The 12,320-nt window shown below is 40.5% G+C and overlaps 1 protein-coding gene and 1 pseudogene across 1 annotated transcript; one reads left to right on the top strand and one right to left on the bottom strand.

Moving 5' to 3' along the window:
• Positions 1–747: 747 nt before the first annotated feature.
• Positions 748–3,734, bottom strand: LOC121812175 (serine-rich adhesin for platelets-like). The gene is made up of 2 exons (XM_042213566.1): positions 3,515–3,734; positions 748–2,886 (listed from the first exon to the last, which is right to left on the bottom strand). The coding sequence occupies exon 2, from the start codon at positions 2,800–2,802 to the stop codon at positions 865–867; it is 1,938 nt and encodes a 645-aa protein (XP_042069500.1). The 5' UTR covers positions 2,803–2,886; positions 3,515–3,734; the 3' UTR covers positions 748–864.
• Positions 3,735–5,933: 2,199 nt separating this feature from the next.
• On the top strand, positions 5,934–12,111 carry LOC102299477 (annotated as a pseudogene).
• The last annotated feature ends 209 nt before the right edge of the window (positions 12,112–12,320 follow it).

Here is a 12,320-nt window from a genome sequence, read left to right as displayed (position 1 = left end):
TACCATCAGGACCTCATAAGCCTATACTGGTGTTTTTAAAAGTTATGTTTGACTTTATGACTTTCTTTGTCCTTTCTGGGATTTTTCCTGCAGTATATAAAAATTGGTATATTTCAAAAATAAAACTATGAAGACACTCAAAATAAATTTCCTGTGGTGGGAAACTATTTTGTGCTGCTTTTTTGTATTTACAGTTTTGACGGATAAGCCTCTTAAATTTCTCTAACTAGAAATATATGTTAAAAAAAACAAAAACGATTTTCAAATTTTTTGTAGTTTATTGCGCTTTTTTGCAATTTATGTAATTACTATACACTTAATGCAGACATATTATTAGAATTTGGGCTATCATGGTTGTATTGATGTATAACAACTTGAAATGCTCCCAAAAATGGCTCCACAGCATGTAAAAATATAATATAAGCTCTGGCGGACTTGGTTCTATGGTAGGTCTTAAAGGGTTAATTGTTTCTTCTCTTTTTCTTTTGCTTTGATCATTACACTGAAATGAAACATTGCTGTCAAATATAAACTAATATAACTAAAAACAAAAGAAACTTCCCAATGAAAAACCTTCTACAATGCATACATATGTTTTTGTTTTTTTTTTACAGAAAAAAGATGCTTGATGATTGGTTAATTGTCCATTGTTTTGGATTTTTGTCAGGTTTTTCCTTAGTACCACTTGTTTTAATAAAAACAATAATGGATTTTTGTTATTACAATCATGAATACCCAAATCTCGATTACTGTATTAAAAGCTACCTGACATGAAAGTTTTTATAGAATACCACACTCGAGTATTGGAGGTGGAGGTTGTACCACATTGAACCCTGACTGAAGCTTATTTTGTCAAACAGATTTTTACATTACAAACTGATGATCATAAGATGTCGGTTTTGCAAAATGTCTACATAAAATTAAATTGTGGTAGTAGTTACCTGGAGCAGAGCCAGGGCTTATCTGGGCATCTCTGTGTGGTCCAATAGGATTTGAATCAAGAGTTTTCCCAGCACAAGATCCAGGACTCCTACTTGCTGAGCCTGGTCTTGGAGACAGTGTCAAGGAAGAGGGCAAATCCCTCAAAGCTAGTTTTGAAGTAGAGTGAACTGGTCCAGACTTGAAAATGTTTGATCCAGCTTTAGGGTCCGTACCTTGTTTGGTACTGGATGCTGAAGTCTTGAGGTTGTCATCTTTGGACCCAGACAGACTGGTTCTAATGGATGATGGGGAAACAGATCTGACAAGGTCTATTTTAGAGCTAGAGTTTGTTAAAGTAGACATAGAAGTTGACCGTGTTGGCTCAGCTTTATAATTGGAAGAGGCATCAGAACTAGAAGCAGTCCCACATTTAGCAGTTGGGCTAGTTTGAAGATTGATTTTTGAATCTGGCAGAGATTTGGGATCTTGGTCATCTTTTGACCTTGCCATGCTGGTTCTAGAGGCCCCAGCTGTCTTAGACTCTTGAGTAGTTTTGTTTGGTTTAATATCTGACATATTTCTAGAGTCAATGCTATCTCTGGAGCTCATCCCTGACTTAAAGTTGGGAGTGGCTTTGGAAGTGAAGTCATTTTTAAGATCTAAACTATCCCTAGAGTCTGAACTTGTTTTGGAAGCCGAACCACTTTTGGAATCTAAACTGTTTCTTGACCCAATCTGTGCTTTAGAATTGTGACTGGCTTTGGAATCAGTGCCAGTTTTAGAAACCAGACTGTCCTTGGACACTGTGGTTCCCTTAGAGTTTGAAATGAATTTAGAACTGGTTTTGCATCCAAAACCAGCACTTGAATCTTTACTCTCAAGGTTCTCCTTTGGTTTCATTGTATTACTGTTTATAGGTCCGGTGGCTGTTCTCTGTGTGGATGGCTTGGGACTTACAGACGTCAATAGGGTGCTCTTGTTACTCGGAAGTGCTGATTCTCCCCTCGGACTTGGTGATTTTGTAGCTGTAGAGGATGTTTCAGAACTATGAGTTCTTGAGTCATGCCCAGTTTTTGGATTTGACTTGCTGGTTATGCTCGCTGGGTTTTGGTTGACTTCCACTATTGGTATTTGATTTGCCAGTTTTGAGCTGATAGCCTTTGCCTCTGCTTTCTGGTTAGGAATTTGGGGGCTTGCAGGTAGGTGTAAAGTTTGTGGCGAAGGTGTCTTGATCACTTTCCCCCCATCCTCTTTTTGGTTTGACTGCATACTTAGACTGACTGTTATTTTATTTGTAGTCTTTGTGGTTAGTCCACCTGTCAGAGATTTTGTAGTGTTCAGGCTCTGTATTTTTATTCTTTCAGTACTTTTGGGGATGCTAGCCATTGTTGTTTGCTCCATCTGCTGTGGTTTTAGACTTGTGTGCATCTTGGTGCTAAGTCCTGGGGCATGTTTGATATTTGCTGATTTCAGAAGCTGCTCATCTCTGCATCTAACCGTTGGCTTAGCTGTTGGTGAACGAGACAAAGCTGGGATTTTGCTTTTTTGCCGTGATGGGTCATCTCTCTCTCCTGGTGATGTCACAGTGGGTGTAAGGATGCTTGCTGACATACTTACTGCTACTTTCACCCCAGGTTTTTCACCTTCTTTGGTCACATTATCCTTTTTCTGTCCCCCATGCAGCTTTGAGGACTCGATGAATGCGCGGGGATTGCTTGGTGAGGTAATATTGAGGTTAAGGTTAAAGTTAGGTTCCAGTTCAAGTTTTGTATTAGCATCTATGTTGCAGAGATTATCTTCAAGCCCATCCTCCCTTGTAACTGGACCTTCTGATTGGATGATATCTCTCTGTCGTTTTAAAATATTTTTTGAGGTTTCCATGATAATAATGATGATGATGGTTACTGTGTATCCAGTAGAAAAAAGGACCAATTTCTATGATATTTTTCAGTTGATACTGAGAACCTGACGAGACAGATGGATAAAGAGATGATTAAAAACAATAAGCCAAGCAGAGGCTATAGATGATGCATGTTTGATTGAAAGATAGCGGTCTCACTAGGCAAAAGTATTCAAAAGTTATTGACATAATATTATGAAAAAGTGACACACAACAAGAAAAAAATGCCCCCTCACACATAGGAGTAAAGACTTAAGATTGGTAGTTCAGCCCTGTCTGGCAGCTATTTTCTGCCAAACACATGAATTCTCACGAGACCCAGTTTCACTCACGTTTGCATTTTCCCTACTGTGCTTGATACAGGCATCCATAGTCATGACTAGATTTTAAAAAGGAAATACAAGCGACCTGCTGTTTCAAAAAAAGTTCTGTACATATAATGAAACTAACTGAGACAAAACTGAAAGGAGTCACATATTTATAACATTACAATTACACTTAAGTTGACATTTTACAGCCTGGTTATAAATAGAACTACTAATGTATTACAAAAATATCAGGCAAGTCTTGATATAAATAGAAATATAATTAAAAGAGCAAGCAATAGTTTAAGCATTTTAAAGTCACTCACGGGTATTACAGAAAGCTGTCACTGGAATATTACTGCAGGCTTGTAATATATTTCCTTCATACCTGTTTAGGATCCACGTACATCACTGTTGGTTGACAAAGGCATGGTAAATGTTCGACGGTCCACCGCTGCAGACTCCCAAAGTGGAGAAAAAGTCTTCATCTGGTTCCCCGCTTCTTTCTCCTCAATGCTCTACCAGAGGAGGCACCAATGAATAAATTACAAGAGGAGGGAGCGAGGAAGTAGAGAGGAGAACGCAGGGGCTGAGAAAAAAAAGAAAAACATTATCACACTCCCCTTATCCCATTTTTCTTCTGTCATGGATTTGTCTTCAGATGTACTCCACCATTTGATTCTATGGTTAAGACCTCCTCCTCAATTTGTAATCCCCTCTTCTTTTTTTTTAAGGTTTTCCTTGTCTGTTTTTCCTGTCAACCACCCAATATTTTGAGCACAATCTATGCCATGAAAACGTAATGCAGTGTTAAAGGCAAAAAAAGGAAGTCTAAGCCTGTACTTGTCATGGTCCTGGGTCTGTGACCCAGGTTTTTGAGTTTTGGGAATGTTTAGGAGTTTTCTTGTTTGTTACCCTTATGTTATAGTTTTGTATTTTGTATCACTGTCATTAAGGTTTTTGTGATGATATTAAGGTCAGGTATGGGTTTCAGGCTTTTATAGTTTCTTATAGTTGTCATGTTGCTATGCTCAGTATTTGCATTTTCTGTTCTTAGTCTTGTTATCTAGTCTTTAGGTGTCTGGCTCTCTTTAGATAAGATAAGATAAGATAAGATAATAGATAAGATAAATGTAACATAAATATACATATGTATACATATACATACATATATACCTGCACATGTCCATACACATGGAAGGTCCATTATGCATGAAGTGGTGACCGTGGATGTTCACAGTGTCCAGTGACTTATGACATCGTGATTGAGGAGTTATAGAGTCTAACTGCTGTTGGGATGAATGATCTGCGAAAGCGCTCCTTCCTGCAGCGAGGGTGTTTCAGTCTCTGACTAAAGGAGCTGCTCAGCCCACTCACATACTCATGCAGTGGGTGATGTGGGTTGTTCATGATGGATGTCAGCTTTACTAACATCCTCCCCTCACCAACCACCTCCACAGACTCCAGGGGACATCCCAGCACGGAGCTAGACCTCCGCACCAGTTTGTCAATCCTGCTCCTGTCCCTGTCCGTGCATCCACTCCCCCAGCAGGCCACTGCATAGAAAAGGGCAGATGCTACCACAGTGTCATAGAATGTCCTTAACAGAGTCCTGCAGACTCCGAAGGACCTCAGTCTCCTCAGCAGGTGGAGTCGACTCTGGCCCTTCTTATACAGGACGTCTGTATTTGTAGTCCAGTCCAGTTTATTGTTGAGGTGAACACCCAGGTACTTATAAGAGTCCACTATCTCAATGTCTTTCCCTTGGATGTTCACCGGTGTTGTAGGGGGTGACTTCCTCCTGAAGTCTATGATCATCTCCTTTGTCTTGCCGGCGTTGATTTGGAGTACGTTGGTCTCACACCAGCCAACAAAGTCACTGATGACCCCCCTGTATTCCTGATCATTCCCGTCTGATACGCATCCAATGATGGCTGTATCATCTGAGAACTTCTGTATATGGCAATCGTCCGAATTATAACAGAAGTCTGAAGTGTAAAGGCTGAACAGGAAAGGTGAGAGAACCGTGCCCTGTGGTGCCCCCGTGCTGCAGATTACCACCTCGGACACACAGTCATGGAGCCTCACATACTGTGGTCTGTTGGTAAGGTAGTCGATGGTCCATGCAGTCAGCTGTTTGCCTACTCCGGCTCCCTCCAGCTTCCCTCTCAGTAGTGCGGTTGGATGGTGTTGAAAGCACTGGAGAAGTCAAAAAACATGATCCTCACAGTGCTCCCCGCCTGCTCTAAGTGAGAGAGGGATCGGTGTACCAGGTAGATGACAGCGTCATCCACCCCAATTCCAGAACGGTAGGCGAACTGCAGGGGGTCCAACACTGAGCCCACCATGGAATCACCTTGGGGTCCATAATGTTCTTCTTGCAAGCTTGTGATGATCACGTGATGCATACTGCTCCGACGTGCTAACGTTCTGAGGTGAGTTACGGCGTGTTGCAAGTTTTGTGAGGTGCTTTCGTGATATTTAATGGATCGGATTACATTTTTTATTTTTCTCCGATATCCGATCCAGTAATTTAGGTCAGTATCGGACCGATACCGATACGTAATATCGGATCGGTCCATCTCTACTTACTACTGACCAATTTTTTGTGTGTTTTGAAAAGAGTTCAACAATAAAGCTGTTTATGGAGTCATCTTTGGGCTATTGGCATCTTGCACTTGGGTCTTAAACCTGCTCGCCATACAGTCGCTCTATGACAGAACTTGCAAAGTGTTCCTAATGAAGTGGCTGGTGTGTGTATTTTTCTCGACAAGGCAGTTCAGTTTCACTTCCAGTGCAACTTGACCATCAGTCAAAATGATACAAAAAAATATTCACTTTTGTCAGACACTGCCAGCAGACTGAGTTTAAACTGTGTCTGGTCAAGCTGATGAAACAAGGAAAAACATGCAAAAGGTAAGGCTGTGTAACAATACTTTTGTTGTCTACTGGAAAAAAATATGAGTCAGCTGAGTTCACGTTAAATCAAAAATATCTATTCCTTTGTTATTTGATTAGGACATCTGGATTGACTTCCTCCACTGAGGAAACAGGGCTTCAATAGAAGATGATTAATTTAACTTTACAGCTGTTGATATGTATTATTGTTAGATGCACTTTAGGGGAAGTAATTCAAATAACAGAATGTGAAAACTATTTACAGGCATCTGCATTTATGTTGAACATGGTAATATTTTTCATATACACATAATTTGCCTGCCTTTCCTTTTTTGACAGCAATATTGAGATGACCAAGAAAAACCTTTTGTGTGAAAAAGCTTTAGAAGCTCCTTGTGTTGAGGATCTTTATCTGTTTTAGAGACTCTGTGCTCACTCTCTGTTTTATCTGCTAGTCTTACAAATGCTAAACCTTTAGGATATTTTGGTAAGTCTGAAATATGGTTGATCAAGTGTCATGTACCCTTGTAGGTGCAGGCTGCTGCACTGGTGCCCAAATCTGCACCATGTGGTCCACATATGCCAAATATTTCATGCCAGCAATCGGAACCATAATGGAATCTCCACCCAGGTCTCACACTGTGTGGCTCACATATTCCCCACGATAAGAAAAAAAACAGAACAATAAAAAACAAAACAAACAAACTTAAAGCCAATGTTGAGTTGTTTTGCAGTAAGATGCACTTTAACTTCCATTTACTGATGTTTTGAATCAGTCATCCCAGATATAGACAAAAATAAAAAAAGGAAATGTTTTGTGGTTTCCATATTACTCACATTTCCTTGTATGGTGGTTCCTTATTATAAATAATAGGGAAGCCGCAACCAATTGTGACTAGGTGTGGGTGAACTGTGGGGCTTTGTGGGCAGGACAAACCCATACTTATCCCACTTGGGGGTGTCCACAAGTTGCCAACACCAGGTTTGACTTCCTATATGGGTTTTTCATAGAAAACAGTGATTTTCTGGGACAAGACAACTCGGTTGCCTATCTGTAGTTCAGCTGCCTGCCTTTCTGTGACAACCGGGCAGCCAGACACAGGTAAGTGGACTCAAATGCAGACACCACACGGAGGCTCGCAGGTGTTCTGCAAACGAACTGTTTATTTAGCACTCAAAAATGGCACACCATGAAAGAGGCAAATGAAACAAAAATGCTATACTTGAACTAAGGGCGAGAGGGAAAACATAGCCCTCTGAATATTAGTTACCTACTAATGTAAAGTTTCAGATTACAGTACTAAGAATCTGTAGCTACAAACACTGTGATTGGCAAGGGCTAGTAGACAAAACTGTTACTAGGGATGCTGTGAAAGTACACAAGACTTGGCTAGGACTATCTCCACAAGTAAACAAGAGTCACACTACATGTGCAGCAGCAAAGTCCAAAGGAAATCGTCTCCTTATCCGGCTGGGCGCGTTATTTGGTATTTTCCGGAGCAGGCACACTAGGTACAGGGTCACAGGGTTTCTCTCTGAATTACTGTAATGAAAGGTGTGTAGAGTCAATACAAGCCCCACGCAGCAGTCAAAGAAATGGTGGCAACAAAATACACAGTCTTACTTGTCTGGGTTGAAGGCGAGGCTTGGAGGGATTAAAGGTCCAAGTGAGGCTAAACCAGTTCGTGTACACTCACTGTGAGGTGTTGGGCAGGGAGGCAGGCAGGTGAATACACCGAGTATAGAAAGCAGACCAGTGACGGGAAGTAGAAAGGTTATTGACAGCAAGATCCAATCCACTGTGAAGCTGCAAAGGCAAGTAGACAGGGTTAGCATGACAAAAACAGCAAATGGGGGTTTACAGAGCAATGACTCTCACTAACGTGGGTTAGCTGCCATTCCAGCAAGGAATGTTTGAGAACGCTGGTCTTAAGAGCCTCCCAGCAAATTACACACAGGTGCCACAAACGAGGGGTGTTGTGACTCTGCCCAGTGATGGATTTACTGACACGCAGGAAAACCCAGCACTCACCCGGACCATGACACTTTCCTTTAAACTTCATTCTGTGTTATCTAGCTTGTTACCACAAGTGTGATGTGATCAAAACCTACCTTATATTTTCTTTCTTCTCTGGTCTGCTTCAGGTGTATTGATCAACAGTATGCTCCCACCTCCATCTTCCTCAAGAAAGTGAAAACCACTACTGAGATCAACATGCTAGCTACAGGAAGCGTGTATCTGCTGCTTATCTCACTTCTGTCTTTTTTGTTTCATTGTGAACATTCACTTGCTTTTTCTCTAAAAAACTGCACAATCCTCTATTCTGAAAATCCAAACAACGTGTCAGTTACATGTGCAAAGCGTCACCTCACTGCTATTCCAGATGACATTCCTGGTAATGCAGTATCGCTCAATCTCAGCTCAAATGACCTTTCAAATATTTCCAGGATGTATTTAAGAGGTTTATCTAAGCTTGAAGCTCTATATGTTAAAAATAATTGGATTTTACAAATTGATGATGGAACTTTTGCAGACGTGGTAGAGTTAAAAGTTCTCGACTTGGGTGAAAATTTACTCACAGCACTGACAAAAAACATGTTTCAGGGTCTTTCCAAATTAGAGACACTGTCTCTGAACAGCAACAATATCTCATTTATCTCCCCTGTGGTCTTTCAGCCCCTGGTCATCATACGTTCAGTAGATTTGAGCAATAATTTCCTGCATCAAATTAAAGCTGTTGATTACATTTTTAAACTCCCAACTTTACAACATTTGATTATTACTTATAACACCTTTAGTTCTTTTCAGTCTGATGACCTCCATGTAAATACCTCAAACCTACTCACCCTAAGTTTGGATTCAGTGAAAAAGTTCAGCATTACAAGAGACATTTTTCCTCATCTGCAGTCTCTGGACTTGCGAGGCTGGTCCAAGGACATCGAGTGGGAAGTGTCAAACAAGACCTTTTTGAGGAGCCTAACGAGACTGCACATGAGTGAAACTTCTCTTAGCTTTGATGTGTACAGAGCGATTCTGCAGACTGCTTACTCTCTTCAAGAGTTTCAGATGGATAACATACAAAAGTGGATAGATGATGGTCTCATTGATGTTGCCTGCAAAATTCCTTCTCTAAGAACAGTTGATGTGAGAAATAGTAAAATTCACACCATAAAAGAGAACATGCTGCAGTCTTGCTCTAACCTTGTTGAGCTCAACTTATCATTTAACAATATAAAAAGCATGGCTGATAATGCACTCCAGTCAATGACACAGCTCAGGAGCCTGATATTACAAAATAATGAACTGTCCGAACTGCCAGTGGCCGTCCAAGGACTCACCACATTGGAAGTCTATGACCTTAGCACCAATGACATCAGTGAACTTTACTGTCCTTACTTCTGGAATTTAACAAGCCTAACAATACTCGATCTGAGCCACAATCAAATATCCTATATCTTTGACTGTGTTTTTCAAAATTTAAACAATTTGAAAATCTTAAATCTTGAAAACAACCAGATTATGTCATTTATAGATACATTCAAAGATAAATTACAGACATTGGAGTTTTTAAATTTGAGAAATATTGATATCATGAATTTCATTCATGGAGATTTCCGTAGTCTGTCTTCCCTTCAATACTTGTGTATAGACTTAGACGAGTGTGACAGTGTTGATGAAGGAGGGTTTGAAGGACTTGATAACCTCCAGATTCTTTATCTGTTAGGTGATAATTATTTTTACGACCATTTCAGTGGACTGTCAAACTTAAGCACTCTGATCTTAAATGTTGTTCAAAGCCAGTCACATAACAGCTCCGAACAAAGGGAAAGGCCTTTCTCAAATTTACAAAGATTGAAGAAGCTTCATATCAAGGTTCATAGAGGATATTACGATATTTCAAAAGATGTTCTCAGTGGTTTGACTTCTTTAGAGTACTTAATAACAGAGGCATATTTCATGGGATCTTTGTACCCAGACACATTTAAACACACACCGCAACTGAAACATCTGAGGATATCTTACAGCGAGCTTTCAGTTTTAACATCTGACGTGTTCTTGCCAATTCCAAACCTGATAATACTCGACCTCTCCAACAATAAACTCAGGTCTTTGGATTTTCTAGCAGAGGCCAAACTGTCGGCACTCAGGTGGCTAAACGTCAGTGACAATGAATTGTTTGTAATCAGTGAAACAGTTATCCAATCCCTTCCAGGCTTGACATATCTGGATCTATCTGCTAACCTTTTAACATGTGAATGTTCTAATTACGGTCTTATCCAGTGGATTCAAGGCAGCAAACAGACACAAGTTGTTAATGCACATCAGTACACTTGTGCGTTTCCTGTCAGCCAACGGGGAAAAAAATTCCTTGACTTTGGTTTTGACTCCTGTTGGATAGACGCTGCATTGCTCTGCTTCCTCTTTAGCTCCAGTCTAGTTATGCTTACTCTCCTTGCATCCTTCATCTATCACTTCCTGAGGTCACACCTCACCTATGCCTATTACCTCTTCCTGGCCTTTCTCTATGATAATAAGAGGAGGAAGAAAGGTATTCCTCACAGCTACGATGCCTTTGTCTCCTACAATGTTCATGATGAAGCTTGGGTCTGTGGAGAGTTGCTTCCAGAGCTGGAGGGTCAACAGGGCTGGAGACTCTGTCTGCACCACAGAGACTTTGAACCAGGTATATATGATTATCATTAGCCTCTTTTTTTCTATTTTTCTATTTTTAGATCTATATTTAATGGAGCTACCACACAAACGCTGTCTCATCTTTCCTTTAAACACTATTGTTGCCACTCTAAACTTGTAATGACAAAGATCAGGGTTTCACACCACCGTTTTTTGTTTTGTTTTGTTCAAAATTTTACTACACTACGTTTACGCAAACACAAATGGTTGATATGATGTCAAACAAGAATACCAATCACACATGACCCACAAAACAAAGTTTAAATGCTAGACTGACTATCTGGACAAGAGCTACAAACTGATCTTTAAACCTCTAAAATTAAACTTTAGATGTGCTGCTCAACTGTCAAAGCATCCTACATGTAGGAAAAGGAAATCATGAAGTTGTGTTTTGCATAAAAGAAAATAGAAAGACAGCTGTTTTTGTACTCCCGATGTTTTTGTAAGCCTTGGATTCCAGAAACTATAAAAATTAAAGTTAAGACCAACACCAGTTATTACTCGAGAAGCTTATTGAATTGTTCTTTGTTCTCCAAAGGCTGTGACTGGAACTTAGACACTACTGTAGATCCTGCTATTCTCAAAAGTGAGATTTTTTTAACTTATAGAAAAGGCTACACATTATGTTATTCACCAGTGCTGTTTTAACTAGAAAATGTTAAAACTTGAAAAATGCTGACATGTTTGATGTGTGAGATTTTTGTTTAACGTCTCAGATTTCTGTTTTTACAGGTAAGCCCATTGTAGAAAACATTACAGATGCCATCTATAGCAGCAGAAAGACTATCTGTGTGATCAGCCCAAATTACCTGCAGAGTGAGTGGTGCTCCAAAGAAATCCAGATGGCCAGGTATGGTTACCAACTCTTTGTCCTTACATGTAATGACATCGCCAGCTTCTACACTGATTAATCTGTGTGTGGTGTCTTTAGCTACCGTCTGTTCGATGAGCACAAGGATGTGCTGATCATGGTGTTTCTGGAGGACATACCAGCCAAGCAGCTGTCTCCATACTCCAAATAAGGAGTCTGGTGAAGAGGAGCTCTTACTTGAGCTGGCCACAGGCTGGTCAACACACTGGAATCTTCTGGCAGAAAATACGACAAGCTCTCGAGAGAGAAGAAAACGCTGCTGACCACACTGGACAGCCCATAGTCATCCACTGAAGTTTACCTGAGGTGGAAAAATCATTGTTTGTTTGTATAAAGCAGATATAATTATTGCAAATGAGAATAAATCAGGGTATGCTTTACAGTGAGACTGACAAGTTGTTCGAAGTTCGAAGGAGCTTGGGAAAGAAAGCGTCTGGACTTCAAGTTGCTTGAAGATGTTTCACCTCTCATCTGAGAAGCTTCTTAAGTTCTAGGGTCAAATGGTGGAGAGTCACAGATTTAAGCCCTGTGGGAGTGTCCCTCCGAGAGGGACAATGGACCCTCTAATGATCCTCTACCTAATCACACAAGCCAAGGTGTGAAAATGGGTGTAGGTCACAATCAGCCAAGGTTTTGGGTGAGCTCATTGTGAAACCTAGCCCCACCCTATCATGTGATTTCCTGAGGTCAGATGGCCCAGGATATCCTTTGGTATCCATGTCAGATTCACCC

This window comes from Haplochromis burtoni, unplaced genomic scaffold (assembly GCF_018398535.1).
Source record: "Haplochromis burtoni strain Fernald_Lab_line unplaced genomic scaffold, NCSU_Asbu1 Contig_454, whole genome shotgun sequence".
Lineage (NCBI taxonomy): Eukaryota > Metazoa > Chordata > Actinopteri > Cichliformes > Cichlidae > Haplochromis > Haplochromis burtoni.
This window is presented reverse-complemented; position numbering and strand designations above follow the sequence as displayed.